The following is a 17,882-nucleotide window of genomic DNA, read 5'->3' on the forward strand; positions in this document are numbered from 1 at the left end:
TTTGAGACACATGTTTACTCAAAAAGAATCAACTGCTTGCCCTTTTTAGAGTTGGCCAAACCTGCGGTGAAGATGTCGAGCAACTTTTTGTCTGTTAGGTCAGAAACCTTGGCCTTGGTCTCGTTGTACGTTGGCTCCGCAAGGTCGCCGTCTTCAATCATCTTGAGGACTGCCTTGATGGTATCAACTCTGGAGTTGGGGATTCTCTTAATGTTGCCTGTGATCCAGAAGCCCTTGGCAGTGAGGTTCTTGAAGATGAACAAGCTGGTTGGCAAGATCACTGGCTTCATGGACATGCCACCGTAGGTCAAGAGGGTGGCGTCGGGACCCAGCTTTCTGGCTAGCCCCGTAACACTCGATCCACCAACGCAGTTCATGCCAAGCTTAATCTGCTTACCGTCCAACCACGACTTGATGGTCTTCCCGAATTCCTTGGAGCCGTTGTCATCCTCTGTGATGACCTTCGTGGCGCCAAGCGCGGTCAAGTCGGCAACAAGCTTGTCGATGTCGTCTCTGTTTCTGACAATATTGAGCGAGTTCAAGCCCAGCTTCTTACCGATCTGGATGGCTGCTCTGCCCACCTGGGAGTTGGCACCGTTCTGGATGAACCAGTCTCCCGGCTTCAATTCCTCGAAACACGTCAACATCTGGTAGGCCGAGGAGGGGTTGACCGAGATCGTTGCCGCCTGGTTGACGGAGATCGTTTGCGGGACCTTGATGAAATCTCTGTCCAGGCCCCGCTTGTGGGTGCACCAGCTTCCGAAGTTCACGTCCGCCGGGATGCACCAGTCGCCCTTCTTGAAGTTCGACACGTTGGACCCGGTCGCAATGATCTTGAAGAGGCCCTCGTTACCGCACACGGCGGCAGGACTCTTCAATTCGGGCAACGAGTCGACAGAAATCGGAGGCCTGGAAGGGTAGATGCCCTGGATCTGGTTGATGTCGGACGGGTTGATTGGGCAGGCCACGGTCTCGACCACAACATCATCCGGCTTCAAGCTAGCGACGTCGATCTTGTAAGCGTGGCATTTGAGAGTCTCTGCAGGCTCTCCGTAGGCGTTGTAGATAATGGCACGGGCGGTTACCGAGGACATGAGGCGAGTGGACTGGAGAGTTCCCGTTTTGAGCCCCGAGCGGGCGTATGTGGCGGCGAACATGGACATTAAGGGCAGAAATGGACACAATGCTTAATAAACCTGCTGCTGGTGCCTTCCAGAGACCCTCTGAGCCCTCTGCCAGCCGCCACTGGCCGTCTTCTGCGTCAGCTGTGGCCTGTCTCCTCTTCTGGCACCGTGTGGGGAAGCTCGCTGTCCGGCGGGCGCCGCCTGGACAGCCCGGACAGCGTGGAAAGTTTTTTTTATCGTCCGGGCATGTTTGGCTTATCGTCAGCTGGAGGGGCCACAATGGGGTAAGGTTTGTTTTGGTGACCTGGGAATCGGGCCAGCACCAGCGATGGAGGGAGAAGGCACAGGTACAAGCTGTGGTCGTTTCCACCGCTACGGGGTGTCCTTTGAAAAGTCGCATTCGGCGTCTTCCCTGAGCATGATCTCCAACGCAGCGCCTCGAGAAGATAACGGCATCGGCGGTCCCGGGCACGGGCAGGTTCCTGGTCCGGGCCAGCAGCTGGTGGGCTCGTGTTCATTGTCGTCATCGTCTTCGTCGTCCGAGACAGAAGCAGAACCAAGGCTGTCGACGCCCGCAAACCCCGGAGGTGCTTCGGATGCCTCCCGTATGAAAAGTTCGTTTATCAACGTTTTCTCGTTGAAAAGCAAAATCGGGACTGATGCAGGCGGTACCAGGGCGGTGGGTGACCCGCTGGTCGGCTCAGCACAGGTGATACCCCCTGTGGTGCTACCGCCGAAGGAGACGTCAAGCCCGAACATCTTCAAGAAGATCATCTCGCGGAAGGCCCTCATACCGAGAATGAAAGCGTTCAAGCGAATAGCCAACGACATGCAAATGGAGTCGTATCCGTTGGACGACGAGATGCAGCATGAGATGATCATCACGACGGCGATGAAGGAGGACGACGAGCTGTCGAACTCGAGATCGTCCTACTCGTTCTTGCTATCTCAGAAAAATAGTCCCCGGAACATTCTCAATCAAGACAACTTGAAGAAGTTCGAGGTCATCAACAAGGCCAACGAGTCGTGGAACAACAACCGCAGAAAGTCCAGCTCGTCGCTGACCAACTCGGAGAGCTACAAGTCGAATAGCCGCCAGGGAAGCATGTCCAACGCCAGTATAAACCTCCACAAGCGGAAGACTTCCGTCACCTCTTTGATACCCACTGGCACCAACATCTCGGCATCCACTACTGTCGCAGACGCCTCTACGGCGAGGGAGGAAGGGGGCGATACCCCCTACCACTTGCTGCACGGGACGTTCGACACGTCCAGCCACTCGCTTCTATCCAACCCTTTCGAGACGATCAGAAAGTCTAGGAAAAGGAAGGCAAAGGCCTACGATGACTGCTACACAGACGTAGAAGAGTACCTCAGTGACGACGGCGGCGTTTCGCCCTGGAACCCCATGATGAACTGCAAACGGCGCCTGGTCAGTGGCAGCGTCACAAACTCCCCGAAATCACCAGCTCTCGACGCCTATCCAAGCCGGAGAAACTCAAGCATGATGCAGAGCTTACAAAGCGCTTCTGACGACTTTGAGCAGATGTCTCTGAAGTGATCAACTGTCAAGCGCCCCAAAGATGGAGGCGTAATTTATTTTCTACACTCGAGCACACACTCATATATATCTATACCTCTATATGATCCTTATTCACAGTTCATAACCTAAATCGCTTTCCGTATTCTAGTTATATCGCCTGTTTTCCACATTTGTGGCCGTTTTGTGACCACAGAATCTTTTCCCAGTTGATACATACTTTTTCCTCCCTTCCTCCCCCAAAGGCCTGCTTCCCGGCTTCCTGCGATTTCAAATTCACAATTTTGAAATTTCCTCGCAGACGGAAACATGAATCAGCTGAACTTTTATGGGACACCCTGACATAGCATTAAGAAGCAAGGCACACTGTTCCCCGGGAACCAGGCTTGGTAAGATCACAAGTGAGCAACCCATAGACTAAGCATCAGACCCTTAGTATACTTACAGGGCCGCTTTAGCATATTAGGCTTGTCCCAGGATGACGACGTCGCTCTCCCATTCATTATCATCCACGGGATCGTTATCTACCGTGCGAGAACAACAAATACGAGCAAAGAAGGACAGAAGTGCCACGATAACACACGAAAACTCAGACAACTCGCTGGCGAATACTTTTAAAGCTGGTGTGGAGCCTACAAGGTTCCCATCTTTAACTTTCATATCCCAAAACATAGCCAACAACGACAGGGAAACAAGTATTAAAAACGCCAACTTGAGAAGCGAGTTGATTGAAAACAACAAAGTCAACAAGAAATCAAAAGACGCTCTTTTCAACAACATACCGACCGTTGCATCTGTTAGCTCACCGACAACTACCACATTTGCAACGTCCTTTCAACCAAGCACGAACAGCCAAATACCTAAAGGCGGTAGCATAAATACTCTACAGACTGTTTACACTGATGCATATAGTAGTCTCGATTTTGATGATCTGAAATCCAACAACAACGGCAGCAGTAACTACAACAATCTAAACGACGGTTTACGCATTCTTTCTCCGGGGGAGTTCCATCCACGAGATGATGCCCATTCGGCATATCAGCAGTCAATATATTCTAACAACTTTGAGAGCCATTTTCCAAATCCTCCTTATCAAAAGGTCAACAACAATCATACCACAGGAGTACACCAACAAAATACCAACAACTATAACAGTTGTGGGACAAAGGAGGGAAGTGAGTCTTTCATATACAATGATCTCAATTCGATGGATATTATGAGTTTGAGCGATCAGAAGCTTCAACGGAAGTTGTCTAACGGAATTTTTTTGAGCAACCCCATGACGAAGGAAAATTATCCCAACATACCAAATCAAAACTTGATCAACAGTACATCAAATAATATTGCTGGAAATGGAGCGACTAGTCAGAATGATCTGGATTTTCTTGATAACCAGTCGATATCTACTGTTGTTACATCAAGCGATGTGCAGTCATATATGAACAGCGGCAAGAGGTCGCCAGCAACAAAACGTCAGTTATACTACCCATCCAATAACCTGTCTGTTTCTCCAACTTATTCCAAGGTTCGGCAGGTCTCACAAAAAATATTCAACAATTACAACAACAACAATAATGCTGCCACTAATTCTAATACTGCTACTGGGCCCATAGGATATACAAAAATTGATTTAAGTAAGAGATTTCGTAATAATGTGGATAATGAATTTTTTGAAAATGTTGATGAATTTCCGAGCCACGAATTAGATCGGGATATATTAGAAGAGGACTTAGTTGACAACGACAACGACAAGGACAACGACCAGGGCGATGAGGATGATATAAATTTAAATTTAAATGAACTTGATGAGCATACTGGGCTTACCGATGCAGAATCATATTTGGCTAAGCCATATAAAAAGAGAAATAATTTCAAAGGAAAGTATCATTCCAAAATTTCCCCTATAGAGCAAAGTATGTTTGACCACATGGCTCGAGGTAACATAAAGCGAAATCGTTCACATGTGAACAGCCCAAATAAAGCATATGTAGAAAACTTGAAAAAAGGACACCAACGAATGAACATGAAAATGAAAAAGCCAAGGTACGAGATTTATGGCAGTATCAAACACCCATATTATGATTCACTGGATGAATACAACGTACAAGATGGGCCTCCAAATGATGAGAACTCGCCGCATGATTATAAATCATTATATTATAGGCAAAACATGTTTCTTAAATTTATTCTTTCCAGCATTTACATATTTGTGCTGTTACTCATGCTTTGCACCTGCTTGAAGATTATAATAATGAAAAACTTCAACAACACACTAGTGGATTTTGAGGTTGCTGATCTTGAAAACGTCCTGGTAAGTGACGAGATTTTGTTGCTAGATATCAAATCTCGGGCGTCCAATACAAACTTACAAGACATCAGCATATGGGATTTGGGTCTTGATTTGTTCTTGGTCACCGACGAATCGAATTTGATGGAAGAAGGAGACAAGGAGGATGTTGAAGATGGGACGACAGAACTGGTACTTCCAGGCAAAAAAGAGATCACGATATTGTTGGGGAACTCAAACAAGTTTTTGACACCATTGAAGTTCATTGGACTCTTGAACCTGCCAACATGGTCGGAGGTGTGGCACAAATGGAAGGACCCATCACAAGTGCTACCCACCTTCTCTGGGGCTCAATTGAAACTTTATCAGCCAGGTAAGGGTTTTGTTTATCAAGGTGAGGAGCTATCTCATGATCAATGGTTAAGGATTCTTAACTCAAAGTACAAGATAATCTTGAGGGGGAATCTGAAGTATTCGTTACCTCTGGTTTGGCAGGACCAGTTCATCAGTATATCTACGGAGATTGAGATTAAACCTAAAATCTAAACGTCTTTGATTCTTTTTATATACCGTACTAACTATTTTTATACTCCACCAATCTTTCTATATCGCCTCTAATTTTACGATCGTCCTTTTCAACACCTCTCTGAACACGCAAGAGCAATTTTTTGTCGATTGCAGGACAAACAACGTCGTTCTTTTTATCGATGGTTGATAGCAAGCATAGATCACAGCGACGGCCGACGGGAGTACAAACAGTTTGTCCAAATCCCACCAAAACTGGGTTGATTTCATTCCACATTTCCTTATGATTGACCAACATCTGTTCTAAGATTTTACGAATATTATCTGGATTTTTCTCATTTTTCGGGGTCCAACCAAACATGTTGCAAAGCCTGACCATATGTGTATCAACGCTGATACCAACGACCTTGTTCCAAGCTCCTTGCAGAATTAAATGACCCATCTTGTAACCTATACCTTTTAGCTTGACTAAGGCTTCGATGGTATCTGGAATGTCACCGTTTTGCAGGCTAGCTGTTGTTTCTTTCAAATACAAGGCCTTCCTCGAATGAAAACCTATTTGAAAGATCATCTTGTCGAGCTCCTTCTCGTCAGTGTCGTTGATGCTCTCAATACAAAGCCCCTCTTTGTACCCTTTCTGTAGATAATGTGCATGCAGAGCTTGCATTACTTGAAAGTTAATCTCATCTTTGGTTTGCGAAGAAAATAGTAGTGTCACAAGCAACTGATATCTTGAAAATCTATCTGTTCCATGTTTTTCTATTAGTTTGAGTTCATCCTGTAAGCCTGATATTTCTGCAATCTCAATGTGTCGTATCACCCCCGTCTCTTTGTAATGGTTGGTGATGAGTTTCAAAAGGGTTGGGATCTTCACGCAGCCAATGAGATCGACGGGAGTTACAATAAGCTCTCTCATTTCCTTGATTTTGTTGTACAGCGGGAAGAAGTTCTCAGAAATGTCGACAGATTCGGCACCTGCTGCTTCCTCATCTTGATCTTCATACTCCAGTTTGATATGCTTGATGTTTCTCTTTTTTCTGGCAATTGTTGGCGGTTGATTCTGGCGTTCCTTATCGAACTTCTTGATCTCCGAGTCAAAAGTACCGAGATCTTCGTGCTTGATAGTTACGGAGGAACCTGTTTGTCGTAGAGTTGCCGCTCTTGTAAAGTGCCTGCTACGAGACATCTTTATGTTATCAACAAGGTTTTGGAAAATATTGTACGTAGAGTGATGCTAAGGCGTAAAGAGAGGGGACTTAGGGGGCGGGAGGATCTGGCGGCTGGTGAAAAGTCACCTTCGATCTTTTTTATCGCTCGTTAAAAAATTACTCTATACAACGAATGTTAGATAAAAACTATAGTAGTAATAGTAGTGGTAGTAATAACTCATAGAATAAATATGATGATAGCTTGTATAATAAATTCTAACGAAGAAAGTAAAGATTGATGACCGGTGAATAGATTAAGTAGAAGGAGAAGAAAAAAAAGAAAAAAAGAAAGCCCAAAAATACGGAAAAGATAAAAAAGCTCGTAATAGTATGATAATTGAAAATGTATAGAAAATGTATGTGTATAATAAGTCATCAAGGTATGCCTGGAAGTAGAGGAGGGGTTAAAATGAATGGAAATAAGGTCGGAAAATTTTCTCTGGAGCTACTTGAACTCGATCTGGGCAAGTATTGGTATGTGGTCGCTTGGGAAGTCCTCGTTGGGGAAGCCTTTGAAATGTTCGAGGTAAGAATGATCGACGTCGCCCAACACCTTGGTGAAGTTGTACTTGTTGTTGCAGTCTGCAAACCAGATGTAGTCAATGACGCCCTTGAACTTCGGGGTGTACGTTGTCTTTGTGAAAAGACCCTTCGAGTATAGGTCCTTATAGGGAGATTTGAACTTGCCGAGGCCGTTGTTGATGAGGTGGCTGAACTTCATCCCGTAATCCTGGTTGAACTTGACCTCTTGCTTCTTGTCCACCAAGCCTTTGGACATGAAGCGGTATACCATGGAGGTTGGGCTAGAGTTGAAGTCGCCGACCATGACGACGTTGGGGCCCTGCTTCGCCCTCATCATGTCGTCGACCTCGTCGAAGGACATCTTGTAGTGGCGCATGATGGAGTGCTTAACCAAGGAGGTGAGGAGGTAGGTCTGCATGAGCTTGACGTCGTCGTGCTTGGGGGACCAGTAGAGGTGTGTGTTGGAGACAAAGAGGGTCTCGCCGGAGGCCTTGTGCCTGAGCACGACAATGACGGCGACGGTGTTTCTGACGTTCAACCGTGTCTGGGTGTCTGCGGTCTGGTCGATGATGGAGGAGTGTTTGAAGTGGTCGGCGAGGTTGATCTGCTCGTAGTTAAGAAGGTCGAACTTGTCGCGGTTGTAGAAGACGGACACGCCGTCCATCATGTTGGCGCTCTTCTTCCAGTAGCCTGGCCTGGGCTTCGTCTGGAAGATGGAGTCGTAGCCGAGGCGCTCCATGGCGGCCTTCCAGTGGTCGTGGTAGACCTGGTACTCCATTTCCTGGAAGCACATGATGTCTGAGAGCTCGGACAAGTCCCGGAAGCTCTGGTTGAGCCTGCGGAAGCGCTGGCTCCAGTTTGTGTACTCCAGCGGGAGATACGAGTATAGGCTCTCCCAGAGGTAGTGTCTGGACAAGATGTTGTACGAAGACACCGTCACGGTTCTCGCCGGGTTTCTCACCGGCGCAAGCTCCAGCAGCGGCCGGTGTCCAAGGATCATGTTCCGCTGCGGCGTTGCCGACGAGTCGGCAAACGTCGTCGAAGACGACGTTGCCGTGGACGTCCATGCTGCGTCGCCGTGGCTCGTGTTGCGCTCGTGGGGCCGTCCGGCGCCCGGGAACGGCGCCAGCGCCGGCTCCAGCGCCGGCGGCAGCTCTGTCACGGCCACGGACGAGTGCACCTGCTGCGAAAGCCTGGCATGTGTCAGAACCGCAAAGAGCGCCTTTGCAAGAGGACGCCTCGTGCTGCACAGGGATGAGATGAGCATTTGCGATGGGTGGGGGGCGAAGGGGGACGGCGGCAGAGACAAGGCCGATTGGGGGGTGCCACACAGACCAGGGACAGCCAGCACCAGAAACAAAAGCAGTACCAGCACCAGCGTTGAACAAGGGCACTGTCCTCGTCAACACTACCACCAGGGCCACAGACTGAGCCTGACACTGAGTCCGCCTCCTGAGCCCGCCTCCGTGCCTCTCGGCTCGTCTTGTGCAACGGCGCAAACCCTCTTTCTCCGGCTGCAACTGGCGTGCAAAGAGGGGGTGCTGCCAAGCACAGCGCCCCGCCGGACCAATCCGGCCGCATTCCGGTCCGCGCGCCTGCGGCGTCTCCGCCTCTGAGAGGCTGCTAGCGCCGAGGGGCGGGACCGATGGCCAGCGACAATGGACAAGGAAGGCGGGCGGCTTACGTCAGCGCGGGGCGAGGGGCGGGGCAGTAGCGGCAATGGGGTTGTTATCGCCGGGAGATGAGGGTCGCGGGTTGCTGACGTAAGCGGCCCAAAAGATCGACAGATAGACAAATAGACAAACAATCAAACAGAGATACAAACAAACAAACAAACAGTTACATGCTATTATAGTACATACTCGCAGCGGGCCGCTGGGGCTGGCCTGCAGGTGGTCAGGTCTTGCGGGACCCGCTGTTGCCGAAGTCGGCCTTGACGCGCTTGCCGCTGGCCTGCTTCTTGAACTCGAAGCGGGACACCAAGGGCACGTGGTCGGAGGGACAGTCCGGGGTCGGGAAGCCGATCAGCTGGTCGGTGTAGCGGCGGTCGGGCTCGCCAAGGAGACCCTTGACGGACAAGGTGGCGGTGGAGTACCACACGTAGTCGATGACCTCGGTGAAGGCGGGGGTGAAGTTCGTGAAGGGGAGCTCGCCAACAACGTCGTAGGCACTGCGCAGGTGGAACGGGTGGGCCATTCCCTCGCTGGTGTACTTGCCGTAGTCGCGGTCCTTCAAGTCGTAGTGGTTCTTGGACACCCCCTGGGAGAAGAACTGGTACACCGCGGAGTCCTTCTGGGAGTTGAAGTCCCCGCAGATGACCAACGGGATCTTGTTGATGTCGTCGCGGCCGTTCGTGTACTTCTTCACCACGCCCTGCAGCTCCTCCAACAGCACCGCCACCTGCATCGCCTTCACGTCGTTGTACTCGGGGTCCCAGTGCAAGTGCGTGTTGGCCAAAACAAGCTTCTTGCCGCTGCTCGTGTGCTGGAGAATGCTCACCAACGCAATGTTGTCCTTGTTCATGAACCGGTTGAAAATGTCGTCCGTCTTCTTGAACTTGTCCTGGCTGATCACCAACCGCCCGTACTCAAGAACCTTCTTGTCAATCAACTCAAACACCCCCGTCTGGTAGAAAGTCGCACACCCGTCCACCCGCTTCGCCCCCTTCTCGTTCATCGTCTTGGCACGGCTCTTCTGGTGGAAAATCCCATGGTATCCCCGGCTCAACATGAACGGAGCCCAGTACTCCTCGTACGTCCGCGTCTCAACCTCTTGCAGACACACGATGTTCGTCGAGTACAACGAGATCTCCTGCGTTAGCTTCTCACGCCTGTAGTCCCAGTTCAACGCCCATGACGGTGTGTACTTGTACAACTTAGGCGTCGCATAATGCTGGCATAGCGTGTTGTAACTCATTAACGTGAAAGAATTATTCTCCTTCGAGTGCAAGTCAACCTCATTGACAGGCTTCAGCTCTTCCTTCTTCACCATAGGCTCCCCATCTTCGCCTATCCCAATCCATTTTCTAGGCTCAGGAGCATCAATTTTGATACACTCGTCTCTCAAATGGATTATCAACCCACGAGTACCCTTTTTGGCAATCATCGAAATAACATCCTTGTTCATGTTCAAATTTCCCTCAATGCCAAGAAACTCTAATGAAATTAAATTCCCAAATTGATCAGGAATCTCCTTAATATCATTATCAAAGAGATATAGGTATCTTAAGTTGAATAACATGCCAAGTTCAGAAGGAAGGGATGTGATCTTGTTAGCCGAGAAATCCAATACCCTCAAGCTTTTTAATGAGCCAATTGATTTCGGAATGTTCACAATGTTGTTGCCATTCACATACAATCTTCTCAAAAAAGCATACCTGAACAATTTGTCCGATATGCTCATCATCATTTGTCCACTCAGATCTAATCCGGTCCATAATTGGGTATTGTTTTCCTTAATTCTAATTCTCTGGTCTTCTTCTTCTTCATCAACAGCATCCGCTTCAATTGCACCTGCCTTCTTTGCTATGACAGCATTGGAAAGAGTAGGTGTTCCAACTCCAGCACCACTGCCTTTGGTAGCAGTTTCAGCCTGAAGCGCTGCTTGCGCACTGGCAATTTCTTGCTGCTTTATCACACTCGTCAATAGATTCTTGGTGACATCAATCAATGTATTGCCCGCGTTTTCAAACTGCTGCTGCTGCCCTTGGCCTGGTTGTTGCTGACCTTTGTTCTTTCTTGATGAACTTGCAGCTTGTCTTGCGTAGAAATGCGACACATTGGATTGTCTAGAAACCTCAGCCAATTGAGTTTGATGCTGCCAATGCATCGAACTAGTGATATTCTGATCCACTGCAATAGATTTGTAGTCAGCTTCATACAAAGAAGGATTCAAAGATTGGACTAATTGTGAAGGTTGCATTTGCGGAGTCATATGAGACATCGCATACTGATTTTGAAGCTGCTGTACCAAAAGCTGTTGGGCCAAAAGCTGACTTTGATTCTGATTCTGATTAGGACTTTGGCTTGGATTTTGGGCTTGACCTTGGGACTGTTGCTGTTGTTGTGATGCTGCCGATGATGCTTGGTTTGGTTGGATAGACACCCCTTGCTTCTGTTGTTGTAGTTGCTGTAGTTGTTGTAGTTGTAATTGTTGTAATTGTTGTTGTAGACTATGCAGTTGCTGTGAGGTTTGCTGATTGGGGTTTCTAAAGTTGGATGGGAAGCTGTTTTGTGATATAAGCTTAGACGGATTCAAGCTTCCTTCGTTTTGGGTCTGACCTAACTGATCCAATCCATTGTCGGAGATACCAAACTGAGACTGCTGACGCTGTTGCTGCTGTTGCTGCTGTTGCTGCTGTTGCTGTTGCTGCTGCTGCTGGAACAAATAGTGTGAATTATTGAACTGCGAAGCTGGCGTCTGTTGTGGTGAACTTCCTACTCCAGATGGAATCACATTAGGCGTGTCTGTTGACTGTTGAAATTGGGTTGCAAGGTTCATCTCTGAAGTGCATTAATATCAAACGGTCAAGTAATTGCTGCTTTTATGATATCTTGTCTGAATTCTGAAGATGTCTTGAACTTTACTTCTCTTTCAATTCTATAAAGCTCTATGGCGTGCCAATAGGTAAAACTCAAGTATTCCAATCCCGTTGGTGTCAAATTTCCTAATATCTTAAGTGCTCTTATCTAAACTTAGTTGTAGGCAGAACGGGTAACTAAAATACAAGGCAGATGTATCCACTTTCAATAGATATAAGTAGTCATTAATTCAAACAACTTACTGGCTAACGTAAGTGCCTCTTTCACTGATCAATCGTTGGATTTTGATGTCGCACCTTCCTGATGTTCATTTTTTGTTGTGCCAAGGACACCAGTACACCGCGACAGAAAAGCTCTGTCGCAATTATGCCAGTGTAAAATCTTCTCTGTCTATTATATAACATGCAATGTACAGTTGATTATAAAATTACACGGGTTACTGAAAACCGCTAATTTAGTTCTCACCAAAGCGGTTTGTTCATCATCTTGAGAGCTGTTCTTGCCTTTTTGCCAAATCGGCGGGGAAACTCTCTAGGTCTGTTGTCTGTGGGCTCAATATCCTTAATGGTATTATTGTTCACGGCGTTAGCTCCGTCTGCATCACTAACAGAAACTTGAGATGTTTCAATTACCAAAGCAGCGTGGCATAATCCAATACGCTCAACGGACTCATGGACCACTCTCAACTCTTCAGTCTTTATCAACTCTTCAAACGCGTCTAATCTGACCCAGTTCAGCACCAACTCTTTGAAATTATTGCCTTCTGATTCGTAAACTTGTTGTAACTCCTCAACAGGTTTGTAGCCGTTTTGGAATGATCCAATCAACGGCCACAAAACATTCCACAAGCCCTTCTTTTCTTCTAATCTTACTTTCCTTTTATCAAGCTGGGGATATTTGCTGTACAAACTCTCAACTCCAAATAGTAAGTTCAGCTGTAAGTCAATCAAATACTCTGCATCTCCAATTTTGAAAACGTAAAGCGGTAAGAAGCTCTCAATTTCTGACTTACTTAATTTACCGCCAAAGTTTGCCTTTTTTAAACCATATGGATAATAGTCTCGAATCAACTTCCGCTTCTCAATAGCGTACTTTAGCTCTTCTTTCTTTCGACTTTCCTCTTGTTTTTTCAAAAGCATGCTTTGTTCCTCTTCTTCTTTGCGTCTTTTCTCTAAAGTTAGCTTTTCCAAAGCCTTCTTTTCTTCCTCACGCTGTTTTTCGATAGCATCAATTCTTTTAGCTATTTCTTGCTGCTTCAGTTTTTTACGTTCCAGTCTTTGATGCTCAAGGGCTTCCCTTGCCTTCTGTGCCTCAATTTCTTTCAATCTGTGTGCTTCGATCTCTTCTGCCGTGGGAGGGATAGGTGTTACCTTCTTCTCTTCAGGTTCATCATCATGCTTCTTCCTTTGTTTAGAAGCACTTTTTCTTACAGAAGGGGCAGGAGAAGAAGAAGCTGATGCTGAGGGAGCTTTGTCTGATGATCCTGCTCTCTTCTCATCCATCGTTTTTTGCTTTTTCAAAATATGAGGGGCATCACTTACAGTACCTTGGTCATTTTTGACATCTTCGCTCTTTACCTTAGTAGCAAGTTTTCTTTTCTTTCCATGAAGTGATGGCTCCTCTTCAGTGAAGCTTTTATCGACTTGGCTTTCATTGTCATACTCGATATCTTCATCTTCATCGTTGTCTTTATTGTCCTCTTCATCTCCCTTTGAACTTTCATCTTCTTGATCAATATCCATTTTGTCACTATTGTTCGGTTCTAGAGCAAGCATCTCTTTTGATTTTGCCAAAAGCAGGGTATATTCTTCTGTTTCACACAATCCATTTTCTTTCAGAATGTCTAAGGCAGTTCTATCTTTCTTGTCTTTTACTGCAACGTTTACTTGATTTGATAATAGTAATTTGACCATTTCTAAATGTCCCTTACCGACAGCATGCATCAATGGAGTCCAGCCATTTTTATCTTTAAAATTGATGTCCGCCCCAAAAGCAATTAGCAAGCTTGCAATATCTGGAAAACCAAGTTTTGACGCAAGGAGAAGAGATTCAGAAGGAATTTTTTTGCCGTTCATATTGGAAACATAATTTAGGACAAAAGTCACATCATTAGCACTAATTCTTTCTTGAAGGGAATTTAGACCCCCTTTCCGGAGACTTGGATATGAAAGCTGATTATTACTGAGTGAATGTGCTTCGTCGTCAGTGGCAATTGAATTAGATCTTTCTCGGCTGATTTTGTCTGAACTGAGAGAATCATTCTCTGCAAAATTTTGAGAGTACTGCAGAATCAACTTTTTTATCTTTTTAGCATCTGGTGGTACTTCCTCGTTGTCGTCCTCATACTCTTTAATTGTACTTTCAAGAACATCAAATGTGTTTTGTCCTTGAGCGTTCTGTATGTTAGGGTTTGCGCCTCGAGTGAGCAGCAGCTGAACAACTTTATAATGAAGATTGGAAACTGCATCAATCAAAGGTGTATCTTTATCCATCTGCCCACTCTGTATATTGATATCAGCACCATTTTCAAGTAAAATTTTAGTGATCTCGTAGTGGCCTTCGAGAGCAGCCTCGTGAAGGGGAGTTATTCCCGCAAAATCAGCATCATTTATATTTTGCCCTTCTTCTATCAACCTCCTTACCTCGTCAATATTTCCCTTTGCACACATCCTTTGAAGTAAAGTACGTCCTGAAGCATCACGTCCTGCACGGGAAGTTTTGCGCTGTTTAGGTGATTGTGAACGAGAAGAGTGTGAGTTGGAGGTAAGGTTTGAAGAATCCGTTCGTTTTTTTGAGATTGTTAGTTTAGTGGAAGCCGTTGTGCCGTCATTTTGTTCTGCAGAGTCCATATTCGAGCTTTTTAGAAGGCGATGAAGTCTTCTAGTTTTTCTTGAAGGTACTGGAATAGAATCTTCTATATCTGTTTCCTCTTCTGACTCCTCTTTTGAAGGTGTTTCCGAAGTTACATGCCTTATTTTCGGCTGTATTGGTTCGTCTTCATCATCTGAATTATCACCTTTCTCTATGACTTTTGAGTCAGATATCGTGGATTCTTTTCGTTTGATGTCATGGTCTTTATTTTCATCGGTGAGGTCTTTTATTACTTCTGGATTGCCATCATCATTTTTCGTAATTTCATGCTGTATAGCTTCATCAGTTATTCTTTCTTTGGCGTGATTATCAGTATCTTCAGTATTGAAGTATTGGTGTTCCACATCTCCATTTTTTGATATCTCTTGGTGTTCTACATCTTCAGCTTTAGTATCTTCATTCGTTTGAGTTTGTTCAGTCTTGGGTATGGATTTCTTTTCTTTGACTTCTTTTATCACTTTTGTTTGTGCTTCGACACTAAAGTTTTTTTGTTCCACTTCCAAATCTGGTGCTTCGCCTGGTTTCTTCTTCTTCATCTGTTGTAGGCTGTTGATATCTAATGGTTTCTTCTCCGTAATCTCTTCATTCTTTTCAGCCTTCACCATATTCTCGATCTTAGCGTCAGGATGAGGTGCTTTAGCCACTGGGGACAAATTTGATGTAGTTGCATTCACAGTTGAACTAGAGAAGTTCTCACTTCCATTTCCTCGTCTACTGCTAAGCAGCTGAGCGCTCCTTACTGTCGAAGTATCACTTTTGGAGTTCATTTGAGCTGATGTATTCTCACCATGCACAGGATAAAGGCTAACTTTCGATTCCGATGAATAAGAGTTATCTGTTCCTGATGATGGATTTGTATTAGAAGGAGGATATGAATGACGTGATAGATTATTATTGCTGGTGCTGCTCATATTACCATTGACGCTACCCGAATTATAAGGTGAAGCTTGTTGATGATATCGAGAGTTATGGTGAGGGGAATGATAAAGATTATGGCGAGTATCATATTGATTACCGTAGTTGTGGTTGTAGCGACCACGACCGTATCCATGGCTAGAATGATTGTGTTTGTATTTGCGGTTATGTCCATTGTTATTGTTGTTATGATGGTACTGAGAACTGGTCATTCTGTAATAACCATTTCCCGGCCCCTGCTGTCCATTTTGGGCTGGAGGACCGCCTGAACGACGATACGGGTTGCCCGACATGACTTCTAACTGTGATCTCTTGCCCTAAGCTAGAAGTGTTCTTAATTTGCTTTGGACCCTGAGCAAAAAGCAGGTTAGAAAGAGTATATATAATAGTCATTACATCTCTATTATTTTACAGCATTTTTTTTTTGAGTAGCGAGTTCGAAGAAGGAAATTTGAAATTCGTGATATGTTCGAGATTTAAACGTTTTTTCATTACATTTACTTTGATTAAAACTATAAAATGATGAGAAACTATTACGCACAGAAACAACGCGATAAATCTATACATAGATTTATATATGGTTGGTATCTACTGACTTGATTGGCCTTTTTCCAACCATTCTCCCCACTCTATCAACTCATAGATCAAGCTAAGGTTAGGACTTATTTGCGGAACAATCTGTTTGAGTCGTCCATAGGCCTCATTGTATCCTCCCCCAAACACTTTCATGAAATAGGCCATTATCAAAGATGCTGACCGACTGACTCCACACTGACAGTGAATGAGCACCTTTTTATTACTTTTCAATGATTTCTCTATTAAGGCTGTCAAATATGGGAAGTCGGACGTGAGTCTAGATGTGTGTGTCCAAGGAATGAAATAGTACTCTATATTTTGCCTACTATTTCTGAATGTAAGTTTTTCTCTGTTTTGAGAGTCTATACTTATGTTGTCGAAGTTTTTAATTCCCGCTATTTCTGCAATTTTGTTTCTTTCATCAACCTGATTTGTATAATCTTTGATTTCCTGTGCAACATTTATTATCACGTCAAAGTCGGTTACCTCATCAAATGTAGGTTCAGAATAGAGGTATAGGTTTGGTTTCAATACACAAATAGGTCCGTTTGGGTATGCCATTTTAAACGTTTCAGCGTTTGTTTCGTCCATTTTCGACTCATCAAATGAGTGCATTATTGTCTGCGGCTTGATTTCAGAAGAGTATAATTGGCCTGAAGAATTTAAATCCACAGGTACAGGGAAGGGTTTTGCTGGTAACGAGATTGATGGTGATGAGAAGGAAATAGGCGATAATGACAATGAGTCTTGGCTCGAGAAATCCATGCTACTCGTTCTCTTTTGTGGCTTTTCAAAGGGCAGTACCGGTATCTTCTTGTTGTTTGTTTTCGATGCGTTCCTATCGTTTGGTAAATCTGTGTCGTAATTGAAGATAAAGTCGCCATATGCGCTTTTGAGACCCCCGCCTGGTGCGTGTCCGTTTCCAGGACTATCACCATTGTTCTCGGCTTCCACATCATGCACTGGTATATTAATGGCTAGTGTAGTAGCACTTCTTTTCCGCTGGTTGTTATTGATGTTGCTGTTGTTTATAGTGTTTGTGCTGCCGTTGCTGTTGCCACCACTCAAATTGAGTTTGATGCTATTTCCATTGATGCTACTGCAGGCGGATGAAGAAGACGGCGAACTCGAGTTGAAAGACGCCATTCTTCGAAAATGCTGTAAGGGTCTTGGGTTTGAAAATGGCGATATTGCAGCACCAGTACCATTAGCAGCACCAGCACCAACCGCAGGAAGATTCCCTGTTGGTGTTGGTGTTCTACTCAGTACTGGTGTCTTTAGCGTGTTCAGCGACGAAGAGCTGTTTGGTGCGGTGCTATCTTCCGTCCTCTGGTTTGGCAGCGGGATGCTGGTATTCGGTATTTCGTGGTTGTTGATGTTGTTTCTGGGGGAGTTGGTAAGGTTGAGTTGTAGGTTTTTCAAATTCTTTGACTTCCGGGTAGGCAGTGACGGAGACGAGTTAGGAGACAGCAAATCTATCATTTTCTTTGTGTCACTCTCCCGTATCGAGAGATAATTCTCGGGTTGCTCTGTGTGGGTTGTCGGGGGTGAGGAAGGCAATGCTGTTGCGGATGTTGTTGTTGTTTGAGTGTGATTTCGACTCGTGTTGCACGCTGTGTTGTGGTACATGTCACTATTTTCCCATTCCTTTCCCCAGTTCTGCTTCTCAATTACCCAGAAACAACGCTGTTTACCGGACTTGGTAGTGTATATGAGACCGCTTGGTGTGGCTTCCAACAGGCTGCTTCAGGCTTTCTGCTCAACCGTCCATCG

The 17,882-nt window shown here is 45.6% G+C and overlaps 8 protein-coding genes across 8 annotated transcripts; 2 read left to right on the forward strand and 6 right to left on the reverse strand.

The window, feature by feature from the left end:
* Positions 1 to 14: 14 nt before the first annotated feature.
* Positions 15 to 1,094, reverse strand: PICMEDRAFT_35069 (hypothetical protein; the record flags this gene model as incomplete). Its single annotated transcript, XM_019162921.1, has 1 exon — positions 15 to 1,094. One exon carries the CDS (start codon positions 1,092 to 1,094, stop codon positions 15 to 17), a length of 1,080 nt encoding a protein of 359 aa, XP_019016637.1.
* A 339-nt stretch (positions 1,095 to 1,433) lies between these two features.
* PICMEDRAFT_16830 (hypothetical protein) lies at positions 1,434 to 2,815 on the forward strand. The gene has a single exon (XM_019161352.1). The coding sequence runs from the start codon at positions 1,453 to 1,455 to the stop codon at positions 2,683 to 2,685; it is 1,233 nt and encodes a 410-aa protein (XP_019016638.1). The 5' UTR covers positions 1,434 to 1,452; the 3' UTR covers positions 2,686 to 2,815.
* Positions 2,816 to 3,035: 220 nt separating this feature from the next.
* PICMEDRAFT_16834 (hypothetical protein) lies at positions 3,036 to 5,665 on the forward strand. The gene has a single exon (XM_019161353.1). It carries the CDS (start codon positions 3,143 to 3,145, stop codon positions 5,495 to 5,497), a length of 2,355 nt encoding a protein of 784 aa, XP_019016639.1. The 5' UTR covers positions 3,036 to 3,142; the 3' UTR covers positions 5,498 to 5,665.
* PICMEDRAFT_59206 (hypothetical protein) lies at positions 5,526 to 6,662 on the reverse strand (the record flags this gene model as incomplete). The annotated part of the gene is made up of 1 exon (XM_019163350.1): positions 5,526 to 6,662. The coding sequence occupies one exon, from the start codon at positions 6,660 to 6,662 to the stop codon at positions 5,526 to 5,528; it is 1,137 nt and encodes a 378-aa protein (XP_019016640.1).
* Positions 6,663 to 6,850: 188 nt separating this feature from the next.
* PICMEDRAFT_63904 (hypothetical protein) lies at positions 6,851 to 8,585 on the reverse strand. Its single transcript, XM_019163476.1, has one exon. It carries the CDS (start codon positions 8,471 to 8,473, stop codon positions 7,130 to 7,132), a length of 1,344 nt encoding a protein of 447 aa, XP_019016641.1. The 5' UTR covers positions 8,474 to 8,585; the 3' UTR covers positions 6,851 to 7,129.
* A 352-nt stretch (positions 8,586 to 8,937) lies between these two features.
* PICMEDRAFT_16837 (hypothetical protein) lies at positions 8,938 to 11,939 on the reverse strand. The gene has a single exon (XM_019161354.1). It carries the CDS (start codon positions 11,704 to 11,706, stop codon positions 9,103 to 9,105), a length of 2,604 nt encoding a protein of 867 aa, XP_019016642.1. The 5' UTR covers positions 11,707 to 11,939; the 3' UTR covers positions 8,938 to 9,102.
* Positions 11,940 to 12,211: 272 nt separating this feature from the next.
* PICMEDRAFT_28173 (hypothetical protein) lies at positions 12,212 to 14,683 on the reverse strand (the record flags this gene model as incomplete). Its single annotated transcript, XM_019162535.1, has 2 exons — positions 12,212 to 13,233; positions 13,465 to 14,683. Coding segments are annotated over 2 exons (2,241 nt in total), but the record flags the coding sequence as incomplete, so codon positions are not given.
* Positions 14,684 to 16,001: 1,318 nt separating this feature from the next.
* PICMEDRAFT_16839 (hypothetical protein) lies at positions 16,002 to 17,798 on the reverse strand. Its single transcript, XM_019161355.1, has one exon. The coding sequence runs from the start codon at positions 17,736 to 17,738 to the stop codon at positions 16,122 to 16,124; it is 1,617 nt and encodes a 538-aa protein (XP_019016644.1). The 5' UTR covers positions 17,739 to 17,798; the 3' UTR covers positions 16,002 to 16,121.
* Positions 17,799 to 17,882: the final 84 nt, after the last annotated feature.

The sequence above is a fragment of the Pichia membranifaciens genome (assembly GCF_001661235.1).
Source record: "Pichia membranifaciens NRRL Y-2026 unplaced genomic scaffold PICMEscaffold_4, whole genome shotgun sequence".
Classification (NCBI taxonomy): Eukaryota; Fungi; Ascomycota; class Pichiomycetes; order Pichiales; family Pichiaceae; genus Pichia; species Pichia membranifaciens.

Excerpts from the sequence above, each read along its gene's own strand:
- PICMEDRAFT_16830 (XM_019161352.1), top strand. The coding sequence starts at position 1,453 with ATGGAGGGAGAAGGCACAGGTACAAGCTGTGGTCGTTTCCACCGCTAC.
- PICMEDRAFT_16834 (XM_019161353.1), top strand. The coding sequence starts at position 3,143 with ATGACGACGTCGCTCTCCCATTCATTATCATCCACGGGATCGTTATCT.
- PICMEDRAFT_63904 (XM_019163476.1), bottom strand. The coding sequence starts at position 8,473 with ATGCTCATCTCATCCCTGTGCAGCACGAGGCGTCCTCTTGCAAAGGCG.
- PICMEDRAFT_16837 (XM_019161354.1), bottom strand. The coding sequence starts at position 11,706 with ATGAACCTTGCAACCCAATTTCAACAGTCAACAGACACGCCTAATGTG.
- PICMEDRAFT_16839 (XM_019161355.1), bottom strand. The coding sequence starts at position 17,738 with ATGTACCACAACACAGCGTGCAACACGAGTCGAAATCACACTCAAACA.